The sequence below is a fragment of the Geotrypetes seraphini genome, chromosome 3 (assembly GCF_902459505.1).
Source record: "Geotrypetes seraphini chromosome 3, aGeoSer1.1, whole genome shotgun sequence".
Classification (NCBI taxonomy): domain Eukaryota; kingdom Metazoa; phylum Chordata; class Amphibia; order Gymnophiona; family Dermophiidae; genus Geotrypetes; species Geotrypetes seraphini.
Genome location: NC_047086.1, coordinates 159,577,785 through 159,603,100, shown reverse-complemented (window position 1 = coordinate 159,603,100; position 25,316 = coordinate 159,577,785). Strand labels below are relative to the sequence as shown.

The window sequence follows — 25,316 nt, the reverse complement described above, 5'->3', positions numbered from 1 at the left end:
AAATTTATCAAATAATTGGGTCTTCAATAATTTTCTAACATCAAGATAGGAGGAAGCTCCTAGCATAGTTTTTCAAAACCAACCATTCAGTTTAGCAGCCTGAAAAGAGAGAGTTCTCTCAAGAAACCTTTTATAACAACACAATTTAATAGAAGGAAATGTAAACAAACAAACTCTACATGTGGACTTATTTGAGTGGTTCAAAGAAAAATGGGAAAGAAGGTAGCCAGGTGACAAGCCAAAGATTGATTTATAATAAATACAAGCAAACTTAAACAAAACTCTGGCCTCAATCGGCAACCAATGAAGTTTCTGATAATATGCTCCCATTTTTTCAAACCAAAAATCAATCGAACTACAATGTTTTGAACCACTCTCAATTTTCTAAAAATTTTTTTATAGGCACCCAGATAGATAATATTACAATAGTCAAGAATACTTAAAACAGATGACTGCATTAACAGACGGAATGAAGCTTCATCAAAGTATTTCTTAATGGTGCGAAGTTTCCAAAGCACCGAAAAGGATTTTTTCAGTAATAGATCAGTATGCTGTTTCAAAGTAATATGTCTATCTATAGTCACTCCAAATATTTTTATAGACTTATAATAGGCACTTATAAAATAGCTGGGGGGGATTACATAGAAGTACAAGCTACCAATACACAGCTTGTACTTGCACTACTAATTTTAAAGGAGCTGTCCAGTTTTAGGTGCTAAGAGTGAAAAAATATTTCCTCCTATTTCATTGATTGTCCCCTAGTCTTTATAACTGACTGACCAAGCTCTGCAGACTTGAAGGGTAATTTTATAACAGGACATCTACAAAAGCAATGTAAAAGACAACTATTTTAAACCTATTTTATAAAGGTGCCAGATTTTTCTTTATAAAACACTAGTGCATGTGTCTTAATTTAAAGCTTAATTTAAAGCATGCCACTTCCACCACTTCTATAGCTGATGTAGATGTTTGTGCAGCTGTGCTTAGCTCTGAACCAGAGTACTTATATGAGAACATAATAGTATCTTATAATTTACACATGCACTTGTGCACGCCACCAACGCTCTGCCCAAACTCCACCAATGCGCAACAGGACTGTGGAGTTGGAGTCAGAAGCAATTTTGGATGGAATAGTTAAGTTCTGGAACTTGTTGCTAGAGGACGTGGTAACAGTTGTTAGCAAACCTGGGTTTAAAAAAGGTTTGCAAAGAGAAAGGGGATGAGATATGATATACCACTTTTCTGTGGTTTATAATATTATACTCAGGTACTTATTTGGACAAGTTTCTGGACTTGTCATGGACTAATATTGAGATAGACATGAGGAAAGCCACTACTTATCCCTGAGATCAGTAACATTGAATGTTGCTACTATTTGAGTTTCTGCCAGGTACTCGTGACCTGTATTGGCCAGTATTGGAAACAGGATACTGGGCTAGATGGACCATTAGTTTGACACAGTATGGCTATTCTTTTATCCCAAGGTTATAAAATAAAGTAATCACATTGGCAAGATCATAAACACAGAATGGGTTCAAAACAATATCCATCATCATCTACATTCCTCTTCAAACTAATAAAGTAGCATTTGAGATGGAGAGGTGTGGGTGGGTTGTTGTTTGATTGGTTTTTTTTTTTATCATCAATCTTTTAGCCTTTAAAGCTTTCTCCTTCTCAAAAGAAGTAGGCTATACTATTCTTCATTGATCCTTCTTTTTTTTAATCATCACTCATTACTGCAAAAATAATTAAACATATCTTATGCAGGGATTCAATCTCAGAGGAAGCTGTGGCAGAATGGAGTAATGAGCACACTATCAGACCCTTGTCCACACTATCGTAACTTCAAGCTTAGACTACTGCAATCTACTTCTAACAAGTCTTCCACTGATCTGCCTCTCCCCCTGTAATCTGTACAAAACTCTGCTACCTGACTTATCTTCTACCAACCTCGCTACTCTCACCTCACCCCTCAGATTACTTCACTGGCTCCCTATCCACCTTTGCATACAGTTCAAACTTATATTACTAACATACAAGTGTGTTCATTCTGCAGCCCGTCAGTATATCTCCTCTCTCATCTCTCCTTATACACTTCCCAAAGAACTCTGTTCCCTCAGACAGTTACTTTTATCTGTACCCTTCTCCACTTCTAGTTCCAGACCGTTCCTTTTAGCTTGCTGTCCTGTATGCCTGGAATAAACTACCTGAGCCCATCTACCCTTCTCTTATTCAAATGTAGGCTGAAACCCACCGTTTTGAGAAGGCCTTCAACTCATAACCCTACTCTCCTCTGCTCATCACCCTAGCCATCAATTTATCCATCCCCTCTAACTGTAACCCCTACCCAGGCAGCCATGAAGCGAAGCACCAGCAACCACCACAATCAGGAAGTGTTGCGGGCCCAGGCATTAGTGCGCTTGTGTGCTGCTGGCTCTGACATAATCACCAGGCAGCCATCCAGTGACCACCACAATTTAAAGGTACCGCAGGGGGGGGGGGATGTTATATTCACTTCATAAGACGCACCCTTAATTCCACCCACTTTTTTTGGGGGGAAAAGTATGTCTTATGGAGTGAAAAATACGGTAATTAGTCTGCATATGGATCTGAGATCCATGCTCAACTTTGGGTGACCTTTATAGAATCCAAGGGATAATACAAACAGTAACAAATGGATCCTAAACAAAGCAACCTACTTTCATTTTCATACTATGCCCAGAATTTAGAGGTACAGTGTATACTTGAATATAAGTCGATCCGAATATAAGTCGAGACCCCCCCTTCCCCAAAAAGGAGGAAAAATAAAAAATAAAAAATGGTTGACTCGAATATAAGTCGGGTGGCTTAATATTCAAGTGTCCTGCCTCATCAGGCTCTGCACCCAGCCCCCTTCCATCCTCCCTTCCCCTGATAGGCTCTGCACCCAGCACCCTTCCATCCTCCCCTCCCCTGTCAGGCTCTGCACCCATCACCCTTCTCTCTCTCCCCTGTCAGGCATTGCACCAGCCCCCTTCCTTCCTTCCTTCCCTGTCAGACTCTGCACCCAACACCCTTCCTTCCTTTCCCCGTCAGACTCTGCACCCTCCCTCCCAGGCTCTACCCCCGCCTCCCTCCCTCCCTGCCCTAGCCTCATACAGTACCTCATCTTGGCGATCCGCAATGGAGGTGCAACAGGCAGGAGCAAACTTTCCAAGTTCCTGCCCTGCTGCCGTGAGTTCCTTCGGCCGCTGAGCGACACGAGCAGGAGTGCAATTTAGTGCTGCTGCTTGGTACTGAGAGGCATCACGAGAATTCGTGGGAGCCAGTAAGGTTGCCTCTCAGTACAAGCAGCAATGCCAAATCGCGCTCCTGCTCGTGTCGCTCAGCAGCCAAAGGAACTTGCAGCAGCTGAAGGAATTTGCGGCAGCTGGTTAGCAGCAGGGCAGGAACTTGAAAAGTTTGCTCTTGCCCGCTGCACCTCTACTGTGGATCGCCAAGATGAGATACTGTATGAGGCTAGGGCAGGGAGGGAGGCAGGGGCAGAGCCTGGCGGCGGCAGCCTTAAAAAAAATTCTGGGAGGGGGCATTAACCCGAATATAAACCGGGACTCCCATTTTTGGGCCAATTTTTTGGCCCAAAAATCCCAGTTTATATTTGAGTATATATGGTAAGTATCCTGCGAACTGAGGAGAGAATCTAGGTTTTGAAATGACCGTTATTTAACACTCCATATTTACTTCTGTCTGAAATTAAAAGTTGGCATTTTATTATTAAAAATTTTGACCATAAGGGCTCACAAAACTGGACATATAGGTAAGATTTGTACACTTGTTCCACTAAGATTGCTTTGAAAAGCTTAAAAATCAAACAAATATGAACAAACATATTTTAGATCCCCAACTAGAATAAAAATAATATTTTAAAAATTGTAATTTACCTTCTCCTAGGCAAAATATACCACATTAGAAATAAAGCTGTAACAATTTGGAGGAGAAAAATTAAATTCAAATAGTACCTCTTCAAACCCACAATTAGCAGTTCTGAACAGCAATTTTATAAGCAAAAATAACCAGACCCAATTATCTTGATTGCCACAAATCTCAAAACTGAGTTATAGCTCTGAAAATCCACGACTAAAATGAAGACCACCAGATCTGCAGATGAAGCATTCAAGCAGTGAATGATAGTCTGAATTATTTTGTTTTGGTTTACGTACAGACTTACCTGATGAAGGGTTTCCATTAAGTTCCTCACCACCTTTTCCTGGTCCTCTGTCAGTATTCTGTGCAAGGTGGCTCTCCGTTCACTGTCCTTCTTCAGCATGAAGAATCCAGAGTCCTTCTCCTCAGGTGAAGGTGGAGCACTGTGATCCTCAAAATTTTCATCAGGAATGCTGTAAAAATGAATATATCAAAACTGAGCAAAAATTACACTTATTATCTAAATCAAAACCGAAAAGAGGGCAATTTTCAATGCAATTTCTATGAGTAAAAATGCTTTATTCATAGTAATGGGTTAAAGTATGTGGATACTACCATTTCACATGCACTCTTACCTGTTTTAAGGGGAAGATTTCCTGAAATTAGAGCTTCAAACTATATAAAACTTTCTGAAGTATGTGCATATTTACTCTGAAAAAGAATCCACACACAAGTGTGCAGGACTGCTTTTCCAAGTGCAAATTTAATAGTAAAACTAAGTACATAATTTTACTTTGAAAATCCTGTAAACTTGTGGTGTGAAAAGTACATGTGCATTTTTCACCAATGTGGACATTTATAAAACTACCCCCACACTTTATATACTACATAAAGACTAATCCTTACCCCAGAAATAGCGCCCTGTGCCCCTTTCCATCTTTTTCTATATAGGACTTAGCTCTTGTTTTGATACAAAATGGATCTGCTCGCAGGTCTGTGTCGGGTGAAACGGAGCCATATTCACTGCTGCTGCTTGTGTCTTCCACCATAACTGGTACAGGTAAGGATATACTACGAAGATACTCTGCAGAAGAAGTAATAGAACCAACAACTTGACTCCACTGTACACCATCTTTACCTAACAATAACAGATTTTTTATTCCTCAAAAAAGAGGCTTTTTAAAAGTGTTCCTGCCTCTCTGTACATTCATATTTATATGAAAATTATATATATATATATATGAGGAGCGTTCAATAATTTATCTACCTGCGTATGACAGGAAGTAGTAAGCGTGTTGAAATTATTATGTGGATGTTGTGACATGTGACATGTGTTACTCATGCACAGTGTGAGTCTAACATTCCAAAAGACAGAATGTCAGGAGAGTCCTCCTGTGAATCAAGTAAGAAACTGCTAGATTTGGAGCACCGTTCAGTGATAAAATTTCTCACAAAAACAAGGGGAAAAGCCAAAGGAGATCTAAGAATGCATGACTGTAGTTTATGATGAGTCTGTCCCATCATCTTACAAAATAAAATTTTGGAGGAAGCCGTTTAAGTGGGGTAGAGAGTCCACTGAAGATAACCCTCACACTGGATGGCCTGTGGAAGCAACTTCCACAGAAATGTGCAAGAAAGTCAAGGTTGTAATTTTGTCAAACAAATTAAGTCTCCCCAAATAGTTGAAGAAATGGGCATCTCAGCAGCTACAGTTTGGAAAATAATTCATGAAAAGTTGGGCAGGCCCAAGGTTAGTGCAAGATGGGTTCCAAGAATGCTGACAGCATGTCAGAAGGCCATAAGGCTCCAGTGCTGTCAGGAGAACTTGGAGATCTCAGTGAAGACCGAGTGAATTTTTTTAATCAATTGGTGACTGGAGATGAAACTTGGGTCTATCACAGAGATCCTGAGTCCAAAATGTTGTCAATGCAATGGAAGCACAAGTCATCCCCCACCCCCAAAAAGCAAGATAGAAAAATCTGCAGGCAAAGTCATGGCAACTGGCTTCTGGGATGATGAAGTACTTTTGCTTCTGGAGTTCATACCACACAAGACAGCCATAACCAGGGAGAGTTATGCCAACACAATGATCACTATGCGGGAGTCAATCAAGGAGAAAAGACGAAGAAAACTCACAGCAAACATGCTGCTTCTTCAAGACAATGTGCCAATGCACATATCACGAAAATCACAGGCTGTCATCCGAGAATGTAGGTTTCAGCGGCAGAAACAAAGAAAAATCCAATGAGGCTGCAGTGAACAGGTAGAACCTAAAACAAAAAGAGACTGCAGAGAGGAATGTACAAGTTGCAGGAACTTTATTAAAAAATGATAAAATATTTTCCAAAAGATGGCTCTCGTGTGCATGGTGACCGGAGCCAACACGGTCCGTGTTTTGGAGAAACACTCCTTCCTCTGGGGTCCAAGTTATCCTAGTCTTCACTAGTTGAGAACCATATGGATTACAATGATGTTGAATAAAATCCGTAAACGCTCTTGAGTAGCTGTCTCTGTTAACTTTCACATCCAGTGCTAACACTGAGCATCAGCTACCCAAGAGCGTTTATGAATTTTATTCAAAAACATTGTAATCCATATGGTTCTCAACTAGTGAAGCATAGGACAACTTGGACCCCTGAAGAAAGAGTGTTTCTCTGAATCATGGACCGTGTTAGGTCCGGTCCCTATGCACACGAGAGCCATCTTTTGGAAAATATTTTACTGATTTTTAATAAAATTCCTGCAACTTGTACAGTCCTCTCTTTTTGTTTTTGGTTTCATCAGCAGAACCATCCACCCTATAGTCCTGACCAGGCTCCCTCAGATTATTTCCTGTTCTGAGTCTCTCTGTGGACAGTAGTTTTCAAGTGATTAAGATATCAAGGAAGCTGTGACATCCTGGTTTGAAGATCAAACAGAAGAATTATTTTCAAAGAGGTTAAAGTCATTGCAAGAAAAGTAGATGAAGTATATGGAGCTATCAGGGAATTATATTGAAAAATAAAACAAAAATTTTTTGAAAACTTTTCTTTCCTATTGAGGTAGATAAATTATTGAATACCCCTCATACATACACATGTAGACAAAACACTTCTGAATTGAATGACAGCAAGCATTCACAAAGACCATGCAAGAAATAACAAAATTATTCAAGAACAATTTGAAATGCCTACCATATATGAAAACTAAGTTCTGAGGGGCACGTATAGACCATTTGCAAAGCTGTTCATTTTGCAAGTATACAGTACTTTGACCTTCATTTCAACAATTGCGTATGCAATGTACAACCCATATAAAGCAAAATTTCATAATAGTTACTAAAAAAACAAGAGAGCATGCCTTATAAGAAGGAACCTGTGTACCAAAAGACAGTGTAAAAATGTGCATGTTTAAAAGTATTTTGTAAAATATGTGCATAAACATTAACTCTATCCCTGCCCTGCCTGAACTACAAACTAATGTGCTACTAAAGGGGCTTCCCTCCTTTCTTGTGAGTATGCAGCTAAGATGTTCTGCTATATATTTTGACACTGACCTATTATAGCAAAGACTACTTGGGCTAAATTACAATCGATTTGTCCATATAGCTCATATATCACACCTGTGTTAGGTGTAATTACATGACTAAAACATATTGGCAATACAGTATATATATTTATTTTACATACAGATTGAAGGTGGCAGGAGGATGGCCAGTGATTGAAATTTTTGTCCGCATTGGCTGAATGGCCTTTAGGCTGGCATGTGATATGGACATATATTCTGAGACCTTTCCTCCGTGCCACAGATTACCCAACCTTTTATGAAACAGTATGCCAGATAAGTTAATGGTTTATTAATTTTCATAGTTACAGTTCCATTTTTTTTTTTATTTCTGCCATATATATATTGACCACAAGCCGAATGTGCTCTATCAATATTATTCGCAAACACTGGGATGTTTTAAGATTTCAATAAGTGTTTGCAAATATTCCTAAGTTTGTGTTTAAACATAGCAGAAACTTGGGTGAAATTATGAAAATATCAAAGAATATGTTTTAGTCACAGATCATGTAATTACACCTAATACAGGTGAAAGATATGAGCTATATGGACATACCGATTGTAATTCAGCCCAAGTAGTCTATATTATATGTCCATGTCAAAAAATATATATAGGTCAAACTTGACATTTGATAAAAATTATTATCCTTAGACAAGCAGGTAGCATATTCTCACATGTGGGTGATGTCATCCACAAAGCCCCGGTACGGACAGTGAAAAGTGTAGTATCGCTTTAAGCTTTAGCAATGCCCGCATTGCGCATGCACAAGTGCCTTTCCACTCGACGCCAGCTCGCAAGGTTGTCAAGAGTGAAGACATATCTCTTTTTTATTCAAGTTGCCTTCCCGTTTAATTTTTTTTAACAAACTTTTTCAAGTATTTCAGTTTCTTCTGTTCTTTACTTCTGAAAATCAAGGAACAAGAATAACAGACAGAAATTTTGGATATTATTTAAAAACAAACTTCTTTCGAATTTCAACAATCCTCACGTAAAGTTCCATCCTTACTTCATACCGATGGATTTTCTGCCTTATTTCTACTTTACTCCGGCTTGCCCTCTTCGACTATATCTGACTCTGGGGCTATAGTTTTGGAAAAGAGAAGCTATATTGTTTAATGTCAAAGTTTTTTGTTTTTTTTTCTTTCTTATTTCACATATAGGTCTGGAGTCAGATTTCTAGTGACTGGGACTTGCCGGTACCGGTAGACATCCATACCTTCATCGGTGGCATATTAGTATCGAGTCTATTTGATGTATGCCTTCTGTACCGATGTTTCAACCATGTCGACGCAGATGTATCGCAGTGACATTGATACTTCCATCCGCTTGCATCGGTGGCATATTAGCATCATGTCTATTTGATGCATGCCTTTTTATACCAATGCTTCAACCACGTCAACAAAGATGCATTGCATTGACATCGATACCTCCATCTGCTTGCATCCATATAAGCATTGAGTCTATTTGATGCATGCCTTTCAGTACCGATGTTTTAACCACGTTGACACAGATGCATCGCCCTGTCAAGGATCATATCCATTTGATGCATGGCTTCCTGGCCGATACAGGCTGTCATTCTGAAGCACATTGCCTTTCAGGCACTCATGCTTTGACGCCTGTGGCACCTTCGATACCACGTGATCATCGTAGCATCAATGATCATCGAAACTTTATGCAGTATTTCCTTACATGTAGCAGTTTTTCTTCAGTACTGTGGCATCTACATCGATGGTATACCAGGCGGTGTGCAGCTCTACTAGGCTTCCCCATATCAGATGCTGCTGTTTTAGAGACAGGTATGTACTTTTTTGTTACATAGTAACATAGTAGATGACGGCAGATAAAGACCCGAATGGTCCATCCAGTCTGCCCAACCTGATTCAATTTAAAATTTTGTTTTTTTGTTTTTTTTTTTTCTTCTTAGCTATTTCTGGGCGAGAATCCAAAGCTTTACCCGGTACTGTGCTTGGGTTCCAACTGCCGAAATCTCTGTTAAGACTTACTCCAGCCCATCTACACCCTCCCAGCCATTGAAGCCCTCCCCTGCCCATCCTCCTCCAAACGGCCATACACAGACACAGACCGTACAAGTCTGCCCAGTAACTGGCCTAGTTCAATCTTTAATATTATTTTCTGATTCTAAATCTTCTGTGTTCATCCCACGCTTCTTTGAACTCAGTCACAGTTTTACTCTCCACCACCTCTCTCGGGAGCGCATTCCAGGCATCCACCACCCTCTCCGTAAAGTAGAATTTCCTAACATTGCCCCTGAATCTACCACCCCTCAACCTCATTTTTGTGTGGTGGAAGGGGTTCATTGAGCACTGGGGAGTTTGGGGGGTGTCTTACCTTGAAGCATGCAGTGGCCATCTGGTCAGTTTGGCACTTGGACCCTTCTAAAATAGTTCTAATTATAAACATATAAGTCCCATCCAGGATATCTTGCAAAATGTTTGATTATCGCTGCAAGATTTCCATGTCTAACCCACCCTTGAGACCACCCACAGCCTACCCATAACACGTCTCAACCACGCCTGTCTCCTTCCTCCATTCTGTGCGTGAGCCATTCAGTAAGCCACTCAGCACAGAGCAGCAGCGCCAAAATGCACTCCTGCTCGGTGCTGCTCAGCAGCTTAAGAAAACCAAAACTCGCAGCAGTCACTGACCTACTGGGTTAGCAACGGGGCAGAAGCATGGAAATCTCACTCCTACCCGCTGCACCTCTGGACTACCAGGGATTGGCAGAGGAGGTACGATGGACAGGGCAGGGAGGGGAGCAGGGTGCAGAGCCTGGCGGCGGCCTGCAATAAATCTGAGATGGGGGCGCTGGCCCGAATATAAACTTGGATCCCCATTTTTGGGCCAATTTTTTGCCCCCAAATCCCAGTTTATATTCGAGAATATGGTATGTCCCCATACACCTTATGATGTAGACCACTAACCGTTTTAGTAGCCTTCCTCTGGACTAACTCCATCCTGTTTGCATCTTTTTGAAGCTACGGTCTCCAGAATTGTTTACAGTATTCTAAATGAGATCTCACCAGAGTCTTATACAGGGGCATCAAAACTTCCTTTTTCTTACTGGCCATTCTTCTCAATATGCATCCTAAAATCCTTCTACTTTCTGCCTCACCTTTTTCAACCTGTATTGTCTTATTAAGATCACTAGTTGTTTAGCCCGTTACATTAACGGGTGCTAGCAGCCCTTCTCCCTTATTTTTACCTCCTCCCTGTCCAGCAACACCTCTCCCCCTTTCCCTGCTCCCCCCATATAACAGTAGCCCTTCTCCTTTTATCTCCCCCTGTCCAGCAGCACCCCTCCCATTCCCTCCTCCCCCTGTCCAGCAGTAGCTCTTCTCCTTTATGTCCTGCTCCCCCTCTGTCCAGCAGTAGCCCCAGGAAAAGAGTGAGGATCACAGGACCAAAGCTTTTACTGACATCCAAGTAGGGGAAATCCACTCTCCCCACCTCCTTGCTCCTGCTGCACTTCCTCCTTGGCTATACACACGCGCGCGCACACACTTACATACAGCTCTCCGGCTCCTCGCGCCCCTCCTCCACATTCCACTTCTTCGGCGGGGGCCAACGTTTTCTTTATTTTGTTTTCTTTTCACGTGTTCCTCCTTCATGGAAAAACAGCACTACCGGCCAACTTAGTCCCTTGCCGCCCCCTTCCCGCGCCGCACAACCACCTTTCCTTCCCTCCCTCCATCAGGTGTAGTGAATCCACCAATGTTAAAAGGAGCCACGTCGAAATCGGAGGCCTGCCACTGCCGTAGCACTTTCCCCTCTGCCTTGGCAGAGAGGAACGTGTTACGGTGGCGGCAGGGCTCCAATTTCAAAGCAGCTCCTTTTAACATAGGCGGAGTTGAACTGACCTGATGGAGGAAGGGAAGGAACGGTGGGGCAAATTTCGGCAACAGCAGGAATTGTTTGGCGGGCCAAGCACCGTGAAACTTTGTTTCTTTAGGCAGCCCCGGGGGGGGGGGGAGGGGGTTGAATCGTCGATGTGCAGGCCGCTGAGACGGGAGTGAGCAGTTCGGCTTCCCCTATCTGGGGAAACCGGGGAAATCGCCGTGCCGAACTCAGCTGCGCGTCGGGAGTGAGTTTTTCGACTTCCCCTATCTGGGGAAACCGCCGTGCCGAACTGAGCTGCGCATGGGGCCGTAGTAAGCGCGGGGCATGCTGCAGTCTTGGCGGCCACGGACATACGGATCATGGAAGCACGCTGATAAGACTGCGCATGCGCCGCCTACGGTTTTATTATATAGATTACATACTATCACACCCAAGTCCTGCTCCTCTTTCACGCACAAAACTTCTTCACCCCTAAACTGTACTGTCCCAGGAGGGACCTAAGGCTCCCGGGCCTATTCTGATTGGCCCAGGCGCCTTAGGCCCCACCAGAAAGGTACGGGGAAGGGGGGTAGGGGTGTCGTGGGGGTCGGCCAGGGGGGTCGCGGGTCGGCTGGGGGGGCGGTCGGAGGTTCTTGGGGGGGCGGTCGTTGGGGAGAGGGGGGTTTGCGTCAAGGGCAGGAGGGCCTGGGATCCCTCCTGCCCGTAATGTAGTGCGGGGTGGGGGTAGGGGGTCACCGTGGCCAGGAGGGTTTGGGCTCCCTCCTGGCCCGAACAACTAGCGGGGGAAGGTCGCCAGGGCCAGGAGGACTTAGGCTCCCTCCTGGCCCGATATTGTCGGGGAGTTGGGGAGTCGGCGGGGCAAGAGGGTTTGGGCTCCCTTTTGCCCCGATCATGTTGGGGAGTCGGGGGGGCAAGAGGGCTTGAGCTCCCTCTTGCCCCGATCGTGTCGGGGGTGCCGCGGTTGGCTGGGGCAAGAGGGCTTGAGCTCCCTCTTGCCCCGATCGTGTCAGGGAGTCGGGGGGGCAAGAGGGCTTGAGCTCCCTCTTGCCCCGATCGTGTCGGGGGTGCCGCGGTTGGCTGGGGCAAGAGGGCTTGAGCTCCCTCTTTCCCCGCTCGTGTCTTGTGTCGGGGAGTCGGGACCGCCAAGAGGAAGCAGCAGGACACCGGTAGGAGCTTGTACATGATGGGGGGGGGTCGGGAGGCTGTGCGGGTGCGAGCGGTCCTTCGGGGTGGGGGTGCGAGCGGTCCTGCAGGGGGGGGTGAATCGGACGTCAGGGGGGGGCATCAGGCTTTCAGGGTGGGGACAGGACTTCAAGGGGGAGAGGAGAGTCGGGGCGGGGGAAAGGAGAGTCGGGGTGGCCAGAGGAGAGTCGGGGCGGGCGAAAGGAGAGTCGGGAAGCATGCGCGATATACGGGTGTGCGCGGTATATAAAAATTTCTGTACATAAATTTGTGTTTTTCGCGCGCTATACCGTGTGTGCGTTTTACACGGGTGCGCGTTATCTACGTGAAAATACGGTAGTGAATAACGCATATCGGTTAACGTATCTTGACAGCTCATGCCAATTTAGAATACAGATAAGTTTTTAATAGCTTTCAGTGTATATAAGATGATGAAGCCAATACTAAAGGTTGAAACTCAGAATCCCAGCTGGCAGCCTGATAGGAGTTTCGCATTTTATTCGGAATGTCTTGCTCTTATACACATTTCAGAAATTTATTAAAATCATTCTTATTCACAAAATTTTTAGAGAACTAAAATGATTAACGATTATTCTGTAGTTCACTGGATATGCCAGTTTTTTTGTCTTTTGTGAACTGCATCGATCTGTGAGGTTTTGCGGTCTATAAATGTGATGTAATGTAATAGGAAAGCTGCCGATCTCTTTTATAACAACCCTTCATAGAAGAGAAAGTGAAAAATGAAGTTACATAAAGAATGACCTGATATAGTGAATAAAAACTGGTCAATCAAATAACTTGGTACTAAACTATGCAAATCTTTATAAAAAAATACAACCAAACTTAAAGAGCATCCTGGCCTCTACAGCAGGTGTGTCAAAGTCCCTCCTCGAGGGCCGCAATCCAGTCGGGTTTTCAGGATTTCCCCAATGAATATGCATGAGATCTATTAGCATACAATGAAAGCAGTGCATGCAAACAGATTTCATGCATATTCATTGGGGAAATCCTGAAAACCTGACTGGATTGTGGCCCTTGAGGAGAGACTTTGACACCCCTGCTCTACAGGGAGCCAATGCAATCTATGGTAATATGGGGTTACATGATCTGATTTTTTCAAATTAAAAATAAAGTGCATGGCTGTATTCGGAATTATGTGCAATTTACAAAAATGTTTCTGCTGACCTACCAGAAAAACAATATTGTAGTAATCCAACATACTAAGTACTAAAGATTGTAACAATAGTTGAAAAGGAAGACTGTCAAAATACGATCTTAGGCATCTAAGCTTCCAAAACAAGGAAAACCCCTCTCAGACAATTGCATCCATATGGGTTGCCATAGACAGGTTCCTATCAAGCTGTACACCCTGGATCTTAATAGTTGAAGCAATAGGAAAAGTAATCCCATTCAAGACCAGAATGTCTTCTCCAAGGTTGGTTTGTGAAGCCAGGAAGAACAAGTAAATTTTATGGCATTGGAGCTAAGATGTACAGACTGAAAGAGAAAGGAAGATGGGTGGTTGATGTTCTACATTTTGGATGGCAGCAGACTGAGAAGGAAAGGTAATTTTTAATAACATGAAATTGCTAATTGGCTTGCCTCAGTTATGTATGTTATATCTGTTTTTAAAGGAGATATTACTTTTAAAAAAAAAGTAAAAAATATCAAAAACAATTTTAAAGGGACACTGTGGAGAGGACCCCAAAAAAGCAGTAATATTTACCCTGACTGAGCAATCCTCCACATGCGCCACTGTCAGCTGTTTCAGCATCCCCACTCTGATGAGGCTTGCCTGTGAAAAGGCTCACCGTAGCTGTAATAGAAGTGAATGAGAGAACCAGGCTTCTGCTGTCAGCGGTGCAAATGGAGGATCGCTCAGTCAGGGTAAATATTACTGCTTTTTTGGGTTCCTCTCCACAGTGTCCCTTTAATGAGGGTTTATTATTAGATATATATATCTTCTATATTAGTGATTGCAAATTTGGGACCTGTTCGCTCTTTTTTTGCTCATCAACTAGTGTTAGTGTTTGTGTGGCCCCTGATAAATTTTTTTCTTCCAATGCGGCCCGAGGAAGCCAAAAGGTTGGACAGCCCTGGTCTACACTCTCATAGGAAACCTGCAGCAACTTCTATCCCCACAGGAATCCTCTAACCCAGAAGTCAGAGCTGTGGGATTACTGTGATCCCTATACCCATGAAGCTCTCTACTCTGACCTAAGAGAACTATTTTCTGTTTCTTGAAATTGATGATTAGTTGCTGAACCATGACAATTGTTTTGTATTTTTTGGAAATTTTTCTGAGTCTTGCATTTGAAAGCAGCAAACTCAAATGTTTTTGTTAAGTTTACTTAATGCAATAAATGGTTGCAAACTTCAAATAGTAGAATATTAGCAATAACATGCAAAATGCTATATAAAATGATTTTTACAACTTACCATTTGAACCAGCTGAAAGAGCTATAAAGGGAAAAAGCAAAGGCATATTCAATGAATACTAAAAACAATACAAATAGAGGGGCATAATCAAAAAAACGTCTAAGTCCCCTTTTGGCCTAAGGCCTTAAACGTTGAAAGTAGAAGAAGGGAAAATGTCCATTATCAAAAAACACGTGCAAAAGGAGGTTTTATTTGATAATGGCCTGCCTCTACGTTCAGCTGTTTAAATGCCCAGACCACTACTACGTCTACAATTACTACATATAATGAACCCAAAAAAAGCCTAAGTCCCAAACGCCCAAAACAAGGGCTTTTAGGCGAAGGAGGAGCCAGTCCTTCGCCTAAAAGCTGGATTCTGTAACCGGTGTCTGTCAAAAAGAACACCGGTTACAGAATCCCCCCTCTCCACACACAACGATCCGGGCAGGAGAAAGCCCAAGCCCTCCTGACCTGCGGCACCCCGAACCCCTGACTAAGATCGGGGCAAGAGGGAGCCTAAGCCCTCTTGCCTGCTGACTCCCCGACCAACCCCAACAGAATCGGGGGCAAGAGGGAGCCCAATCCCTCTTGCTCCGCCAGCCCCGACAGTCCCCAACAGCATCGGGGCAAGAATTTCTTCCATGCCCTCTTGCCTCAGCGATCCTCAACCCCCCCTACCCCTACCCCTGCTGATTACGATGGGGGCGACATTCCCTACCCCCCACCCCCACTAAAATACAGGCAGGAGGGATCCCAGGCCCTCCTGCCCTCAACGCACCCCCACCCCTTGATCCTCCCACCTTTAAATCGGTGGCCGGACAGACGGGTGCCAAGCCCATCTGTCCGGCAGGCCAACCATCCTGCCCGTATTTTAGTGGGGGTGGGGGTAGGGGGTGTCGCCAGGCTAGGAGGGCTTGGGCTCCCTCCTGGCCCCATCGTAATCAGCCGGGGGGGGGGGATCACAGGGGCAAGAGAGCTTGGGCTCCCTCTTGTCCCCGATGCTGTTGGGAACGGTCAGGGCTGGTGGAGCAAGAAGGATTGTGCTCCCTCTTGCCCCCAATGCTGTTGGGGATGGTCGGGGCTGGCGGGGCAAGAGGGATTGGGCTCCCTCTTGCCCCGATGCTGTTGGGGACGGTTGGAGTGTCGCCAGGTAGGAGGGCTTGGGCCCTCTCCCGCCCGATCGTAATCGCTGGGGGAGGGCTGATCGCTGCAGCAGAGATGGCTCATCTCTCCTGCCGGCAATGGTGATCGCCCATCCCCCTTCGAACCGCGGCACTTTGGGGTGAGGATCGCTGGCAGGTGAGATGCCCTGCCGCGATGCTCACCCTGAAGTGCCGCAGTTTGGAGGGGGTGGGCGTTCATCATCGCCGGCAGGAGAGATGAGCCATCTCTCCTGCAGTGAACGTTGCAGTAGGGGGTAGGCAGGTTTCTGGGGCCGCTGAGCTGCAGCAATCAGTTCAGCCCTTTTCGGCACTCATACCTGTTTTGACTTGGTCTAAGTCAAAACGTATAAGTTCTGACTAGGCAACCTGCCTAAAGTTTTGGTTATACCTGCTGCATGCCTAGGTCGGCCCACCTCCCGCCCTTTCCCCTCCTCTAAAAATGCCTCTTTTCGCTCTATGCGTTTAGAGGCAGGGGAAAGGCCTAAGCTAGATTTAGATATGTCTAAAACCAGCTTTGATTATGGGTACTTGGACGATCAGGCTTTTTGATCGTCTAAGTACCCATTTAGGCCACTTTTTAGACGTTTGTTTTTTTGATTATGAGCCCCATAGGCTATAAATAGCACATAATAAATTCTTTATAAGGGTCCTTGCAAAGAGAATTCTACAATGAGGAACAAGTTAAATCCTTATCTTCAGCATCTACCTTAAGTTTCTCTGCTTATTTGTAAATTGGCAGGTTCCAAGGGGGAGGGGGGCAGGTTGCCTTCCTCCCTCTTAAAAAATGCTTTCAAAAGTGTGTGAAGTTACAGTTCAGCCATTGGTTAAGAACATTGTAATTCTTTGGTGAATACAAGCCACAAGTTTTTTCATGCCTCACATATACTCAAAAGTCTGTGGTAAGATCTGCCTTATTTGCTTAATTAACAAGGACATAATTCCAGCTATATTATAATGAGTCACAAGCAAAGCAAGCCAAACACCAATGTCTCTTCTTTCCAACTCTACCATTTATCAAGGAAACTTAGCAGTTATGAAATATAAACTCTGAATCTGGATCATAACTTGGCTTACATGCCCAAAATTTCCATTGGTTTAGGAAGCAGAAGCCTAGGACTGCCTTCAAAACAAAATCTTTACCCACTCTTTAGTGAAGCACATTTAAAAGTTAAATTGATTCTTGCCCAGAAATAGCTAAGAAGAAGAAAAAAAAATCCCAACAAATTTTTAGATTGAATCAGGTTGGGCTGACTAGATGGACCATTCGGGTCTTTATCTGCCATCATCTACTATGTTACTATCTATTCCTTCCAGAGTCAACCTTGTCCAGGCTTAAGTGAAAGCTATGCAATATGTGATTAGGTTAGACCAGTGGTCTCAAACTTGCGGCCAGCCAGGTACTATTTTGAGATTCTCGGTATTATAAAGAATGATTTATGGAAAACTTGTGCCTTAAGTGTCCAGCGGTCACTGTAACCTCACACAAGCGCTTTCCTGCATCTGTACATGATTGTTAGGTAGAGTGGAGAGGAAAATTGCGTACACCTCTTCTGATTAGTGCACATTGGTTACCAGTCGAACATAGAATCTGTTATAAAATCTTACTTTTAACATTTACAACAAAATTAAACAATCAACCAGAGTTCATTAATTCATTAATAGACTTTTAATTCCTTATAATACTTTAAAATCTCTTTGTTCAATGTCTCAGAATCTTCTCGCCATACCTTCTTTAAAATTAATCAATGCGTTGCGCTCCAATAATTTTGCCGTCACTGCTCCTACTCTCTGGAATTCGCTGCCTAACAATTTGCACAGTGAATCCGATATAAAACAATTTAAAGCAAAATTAAAAACAATCTTGTTCCAGGATGCTTTTGGACAACTGTCCTCTTAAGGACACACAAAAAAAAAATTTATTAAATTAAAATTTATTACTTTTTACCCTAACCTATTGTATTTTCCCTTTTTTGTTGCATTTTTCTTTTACGATTGTAGTTCTTCCCCTTTTTCCTATTGTCTGAAGTAGGTCTAAATGTCTTATCAGTGCTTTATTATGATTAGATTTTATTCAGTATCCCCAGTTTTAATATGTTTTTATGTAAATTTTTTATTGTACACCGCTTAGAAACCTAATTAAGCGGTTTAAAAAAATATTTTAAAAAACTTGAAACTACAGATGCAGGAAAGCGCTTGCGTGAGGTTACAGCAGTGAGGCGGGCAACATTCCAGAATGTAAGGTAACCATTAGAGGCAGTGCAGCTTGTGCGTGTGTCCGGTGCAGGAGGAGGTGAGAGCTGAAGGTGGTTGCGGACGTGATCGCCAGACACTTAAGGCACTTGTTTTCCATAAAGAATCATTCTTTATAATACCAAGGTCCTCAAAATAGTTGGTCCAAAATCTTATCTCTTGCAGTTGAAACTTTGATAGTTTTTCACTTTCTGCATGTTGCACTGCTTTCAGCTGTGCATAGCTGAAATTATCAGAAGCAATTAAGGAAAGATTTATAAACTATAACGAGTTTTACCTCATGCAAAGTTGTCATTTCTTTAATTAGACATTAACTATTTTTTCTGTGGCCCTCCAAGTACCTACAAATCCAAGATGTGGCCCTACAAAGGGTTTGAGTTTGAGACTGCTGGGTTAGACAGTGTATATACTATTAAGGTAATTTCAGGTTTTGAAGATATATTAGGATATAAATTGTTGGTATAAACAAACAAATAAACAAAAATCCAAAATGAACTGTTCTCAGCTGAGTTAAAGCCATGTTTAAGCCTGAAGACACCTATGTAAGGCTTGATTGGAGACTTCAATTAAAACTAGGCCCAAATAAAGAGAACTGGAGGCTATAGAGAAATGGATTTACTTTCTACAGCAGCATAGAAAATGAAAGCAGAAAAAGACCATATGGCTAGGTATTTCTAAATATAAACGACTGGGTAAATTCAAAATTCAGAAGTGTTCCTAAATGTCCATATCGAGAAACAAACTACTAAAGGAACAATGCAGCTACTTCAAAAACACTGCACAACAAAGTTTTTGCTTCCTGAACACTGCTGGGTGTTTCTTATAGAATTTTGGGTGCTGATCATGAATATTACATCAAAAATTACCCATCACGTACCATTTCAGAGAAATCTTCAATTTTGTCGTGATTTTTTCTTATATTTGGATGCAAACAATTTTTTCTCCCATAAGTGTCTTATCAACAACGGTTTGTGCCGCCTGGGTATGTCCATGCATAAAATCTAGCCAGGTTGGAAGCTGTTTTATGGAAGATGACATCCTGGGCATGTCTGGGCAGGTCTGAACGAGCTTGCGCTGTCTCACCATGCTATAATGGTGGCTTCCATACACCGATCCTGCTCATTTGGTTAATATAGATAGTCCGTGTGTGTATATAGTATCAGTATAGTAAAGTATAGTAGTATAGTAGCTGTAGCAATATAACAGTAAGTAAGCTTGATGCTATAGACGTTTTGGTGTCGGGCAATATGTCTCGTCGGTGTCGTAACAGCCGCGACACATTCTGCTATATCTGTGGGGAATATACACTTACGCCTCAGAGACGTTCGATGACTGCCCTTGTAAAGAAAGCCTATCATCTGTATTTTGGCTGCAAAATAGGTGATCAAGACAAGCAATGGGCGCCTCACATTTGCTGTGCGACATGTGCTGTTAGTCTGAGAGCCTGGCTCAGAGGTACTCGAAAGACGATGCCATTTGCTGTTCCGATGATATGGCGAGAACAGAAAGACCATGTGACGGACTGTTATTTCTGTTTGACTAATGTGTCTGGTTTCTCTGCCAAAAACAAGAAGTCAATTGAATATCCTAATCTGCCTTCAGCAATGAGACCCATGCCACATGATGACAGTCTTCCAGTTCCGAAACCACCAGAGGATTGGACCTTAGACGAACCAGATGAAGAAACTGCAGTGCAGGGTTCTAACAGTGACATTGACCCGGATTTTGAACCATCCTCATCAGGCGATCCACATCTGATAACACAGTCCGAATTGAACGATTTGGTCAGAGATTTGGGTCTGTCAAAAGCAAAAGCTGAGCTGCTAGGTTCGAGACTGCAGGAATGGTGTTTGCTATCACCAGGTACGAAAATTTCTGTGTTTCGAGACCGGCATCATGATATAACCAAATTTTTTGCACAAGTCGACAGTCTCTGTTTCTGTTGTGACATTGAAGGATTGTTCTCGGTCTTTGGTTGTAATCACAACCCGGAAGAGTGGCGTCTTTTCATTGATTCGTCAATGTTAAGCCTGAAAGCTGTTCTGTTGCACAATGGCAACGTTTATCCTTCAGTACCTGTTGGCTATGCAGCACATATGAAAGAAACATATGAGAATATGGAAATGTTACTAAAGTATGTCCAGTATACCAGGTATAACTGGAATATCTGTGGAGACCTCAAAGTCGTTGCTCTGTTACTAGGACTGCAGCTTGGCTATACAAAGTACTGCTGTTTCATCTGCGAATGGGACAGCCGAGACAGAGAGTCGCACTATTCTAGAAAGAACCGGCCACTCCGTAAAAAGTTAGTTCCAGGACAGAAAAATGTAGCACATGAATCGCTTGTTGACCCGACAAAGATATTTTTGCCTCCTCTTCACATTAAACTGGGACTCATGAAGAATTTTGTGAAAGCAATGAACAAGGAAGGGGAAGGTTTTCGTTATTTAAGACAGATGTTCCCAAGAATAACTGATGCCAAGATCAAAGAGGGTATTTTTGTTGGCCCCCAGATCAGACATGTTATGAGTGACAAGCGATTTGAAGATCTGTTAGTTGGGCCGGAAAAAATTGGCTGGAAAGCCTTGAAAGACGTTGTTGACAATTTTCTGGGCAATTACAGAGCCCCAAACTACATTCAGCTGGTAGACAAACTTCTCAAAGCATACAAGAGAATGAAGTGCAATATGTCACTCAAGATTCATTTCCTCCATTCACACTTGGACTTCTTCCCCGCAAATCTCGGTGCTGTGAGTGACGAGCACGGTGAAAGGTTTCATCAAGACATAGCTACGATGGAGAAACGATACCAGGGCAATTGGAATCCGTCAATGCTTGCCGACTATTGTTGGATGCTACAACGTGATGCACCAGACACTGAATATAAAAGAAACTCGGGAGCAAAACACTTTTAATTCTGTTTCATTTAGTCGCTTGTGCGAAACGTAAACTTGACTATATATTTTATTGTCAGTAAACATAAAAATGTCTATTTCTCATAGTTCTTACGTGATGCAGTAAAACCAAAACCATATTTGAGCATACCAAGTTGGTACCTGTCATAATCACCAAAAACTTTTCAGGAATCAAGACTTAACCAAAAAATTGTTGTGCAGTGAAATCTTTAAACCTTAGGTGGTGCTCAGATTCCGAGATGGAAATCAAGAACTCAATGTGGGGACTTAACCCCTATAGATACTCTTGTGGTATCTATCATTGCACCGTATGGAAAAGATCTATAGGGGTTAAGTCCCCACATTGAGTTCTTGATTTCCATCTCGGAATCTGAGCACCACCTAAGGTTTAAAGATTTTTGAAGTAGCTGCATTGTTCCTTTAGTAGTTTGTTTCTAGGTATTTCTAAAGACAAAAAAAGAGGGCACATGGCCACACCCCCACCCATGCCCCTGGCCACACTCCAGACATGCCCCCAGTTCCACCCCAGCCTACCCCTAGCTTCGCCCCTCTCCTAGACAGTTGCCTACTGTGTGCAGTCAGGGCCGTAGCAAGCTATAATTGTACCCCATCCTTTCTTGAACTGCCCTCACCTTCTTCCCTATGATAAATCAGACTTTCAGTTGTGAGTTTTGTACTTTATTCAAAATTAAAAATACAATCCTTTTTTCTACTTTTCTAATCATGTTGGTCTCAATCTCTGCCTTTTCTTAACTCTCTTAGCAGGGTTTTGTGTTCATTTGTCATTTTTCTCTCTTCTCCTGTCTTTTTCATCTCCTTTACTACATCATCTTTAACATTGTTTATTTTTCTCCCTCTCTTCATTCATTCTTATTCTATAGTCTTCAATTTCCTTCTTTTTACTGTCTACCTACAGCTTTCTATCTCTTGTCTCTCACACCACACTTCTCATTTCCCTTCCTCTTATTCCCCAGTCCTTCACTAAGTCTACCCTCTACCTCCCTTCCATCCAGCATGTCTTTCTTTCTCTCCCCCCAGGCCGTTATAACCTCGGGCTTAGATTACTGCAATTCGCTACTCTCAGATCTACTACTACTACTATTAATTATTTCTATAGCGCTACCAGACGCATGCAGCGCTATACAGAGTCACAAAGAGTACTCTGCCATCTTTCTCCCCTTCAATCTGTCCAGGATACAGCTGCACAACTTATACTCCGTGAAAGCCACTATACTCACGTTACCCATCTCCTAAAGTCGCTTCATTGGCTTCCCATCCGTTTCTGAATACAATTCAAACTCCTCTTACTGACTTACAAATATATTCACTCAGCTGCCCCTCACTATCTCTCTTCACTTATTTCCCCTATGTCCCCCCCATGAGCTCCGTTCAGCTGATAAGTCCCTCCTATCTATCCCCTTCTCCTCTGCCAACTCCAGACTCTGTCCCTTCTATCTTGCTGCACCGTATGTCTGGAACAAACTGCCCGAATCCTTACGGTGTGCTCCGCCTTGGAAGTGGAATCTCCCACCCATTGCCTGATCCAGAGCATTCTGCAGGCTGAGATAGAATAAGCTGTGACATTGCTTATGATTCTGATGTCATCGTAGAGTGCACTGGCCACATAACCCACTGCTGCTAATAGGTTCACCCTCCACCAGTGCAAGCCCCCTGAACCTGGTATGACAGGTGCCTGTTACAAAGGATGCTGCTGCAGCTGCAGCTACTTCAATTATCAAGGCCAGCACTTCAAATTGTATTTTAAGGATCACATCCATACTGTGATCCTGCATATCCTTTAATACCATGCCTCCCCCACTTAGCAGAGATGTGCGTGTGATTATCTCTGCTGTTAAGGAATCTACCTCAGAGTTAGTGAACATCTGCTGACACTCCTGTGCCACTGGATACAGTTGAACCATTGTTTTGGATACCTTTAGGGACACTTCAAGAGCATCCCAATGCTTCATGACTAAAATGCTCAGTCAGGAAGCCAGGGAAATTAAGATAACTGTGCTCTCACTCCACTCAGAGCAGGGAGCAGACGGGACCTGTTGGGAGTCCAAGTTCAACTCTCGGAGGGAGTCAGTAAAAAGTTTTAACAGAGCTGAGGGTTTGAACAGTTGGTAAACCGTGGGAACATCGTCCTGATTGAGCGCAGCCACTGTATCATGTGTACTTGTAACTACCTGAAGCCCTGCATCTCCCAGCAGGAAGGGTTCACTCTGTGATAGTAAAGGTATGCAGATAAACCCCTTATCCTCTGAGTCTCCATCAGAAAGGACCACTGGATTCTGGCCAGTCTCTGAAACTGAGCTAAGTGCAACCTGGAAGCCCAAGCCCCCTCGTGTGCCTCCTAATGTGCAGCCAAACTTCTGGGAATCTCATCCTTCCAGAGAAGCTCTCCACACCATATTGACAAATTCAGGACAGAATGCTGTACTTGGCAGTGCAAAATTCCCTCTAGGTGACTCCATCTTACATCTCTTGGGCTCCGCAGTTTCCATACTCCTAAGTTCAGGTAAGCCGGAGTTCCAGGGCTCAGGAATGAAATTTCTCCTGGCAGATAGGCCCTCTACTGTCTGCTCAATCCTAGAGACCCAAGGGGAGGCTAAGCCCGAAGATCCTATTTCCCCTTTCATAAGCGCTGCACATGTTGCAAAAGCACTCTTCAGGCATCCAACAAGCACAAATTTGGTATGTATTAGGGGTAAAAGAACCTGGGAACTCCTCTACCAGTTTTTTTTAATTATTATTCATTGCATTTTAAGTTTAACATATCATCAATCCATAGAGATGTACAGAAACATGGAAATTATAACAATCCCAAAATAGAAAAAAGAAAAAAACTGAAAAATATTATTATTAAATTGTCCACAAGTGAAGTAATGGATCCAAGGTTTATCTAATTAACAAAGGAAATATTTTAAAATTTAGAGGTTATTCAGAATCAATCCCCCTCCCCCCAAGCCATCCCTTAACAGTGATAAAGTTCTTATACCAGGGGTGTAAAAGTCCCTCCTCGAGGGCCGCAATCCAGGCAGGTTTTCAGGATTTCCCCAATGAATATGCATGAGATCTATTTGCATGCACTGCTTTCATTGTATGCTAATAGATTGTATGCATATTCATTGGGGAAATCCTGAAAACCCGACTGGATTGTGGCCCTCGCGGAGGGACTTTGACACCCCTGTCTTATACAATTATATTAACATCCTCTTTAGCCTTAAGAAAATCATCTAGTTGTTTAGGATTGAAAAAGATTACCCTCAAAAGTTACAAAGCAAACACAAAGAAAATGTAAAACAAATTCAGTGCCCAGGGCTAAAACCCTTAGAATGATAGGCCAAAAAGGCATTGCACTGCATTTGTATACCTCTAGCTAAATCAGGAAATACTCTAATTTTTGAGCTATAAAACAAAGCATCAAAAAAGCTGAAGTTTAAAACTATTGTGGTCATGTTCCAAACTGAAAGTTACTACCATAGTTGCTCTCTGTGTAACTATTTCCAAAGAGGATTCCAAGAAAGATGTTAAATTAATTTCAATATTTTTAGAGTTCACTATATACTGAGTTCTTGTTAGCGGTGGAACTGAATCACTTGGAATCTTCAAAGTTTCCACAAAATAGCGTTTCACCATATGAACAGGAGATTTTGGAAAGTTTAAAAATCTTAAATTATGCCTGCTAACTTGATTTTCTCTTTGAGGCAATCTCGCAGCTTTCCAAAGTCTGAATCTTAGTTTTTAAGAATTCTAAATCCGAGCACAATGAGCAATAACTTGAGCCTGAGCAATGACAGTTGCAGCATTTCATGCTATCGGTTAGTTGGGGTAAGGGGAATCCCCAGGGGACTGAACACTTGGGAAACTTATGGGTATTATTGGGTAAAGTGCCTAGACCGATTTCCATCCTATATAGATATTTGAGAGGGCGGGAGGTAGTACCATTTCCCTTCAGGCTAAAATGGGAACAGGATCTTCAGATTCACTTTTCTGAGGAAGACTGGTCCCTGATTTGTACTAAGATCCAGCGAGCGTCCCATTGTATATTGGTGCAAGAAAATGCTTACAAAATCCTGA

The 25,316-nt window shown here is 42.9% G+C and overlaps 1 protein-coding gene across 3 annotated transcripts in view; it reads right to left on the bottom strand.

Moving 5' to 3' along the window:
* The window catches only part of MAP3K5 (mitogen-activated protein kinase kinase kinase 5), a 418,652-nt gene that overhangs the window by 60,243 nt on the left and 333,093 nt on the right, over positions 1–25,316 (bottom strand). For 2 of the 3 annotated variants that reach the window (XM_033937504.1, XM_033937502.1), the window contains 3 exons: positions 14,927–14,947; positions 4,810–4,987; positions 4,208–4,376 (listed from right to left, as the gene is read on the bottom strand). In XM_033937504.1, coding sequence (XP_033793395.1) covers positions 4,208–4,376; positions 4,810–4,987; positions 14,927–14,947 — 368 coding nt within the window. The remainder of the gene's footprint in view (positions 1–4,207; positions 4,377–4,809; positions 4,988–14,926; positions 14,948–25,316) is intronic. The other variant, XM_033937503.1, reaches the window with a different exon arrangement.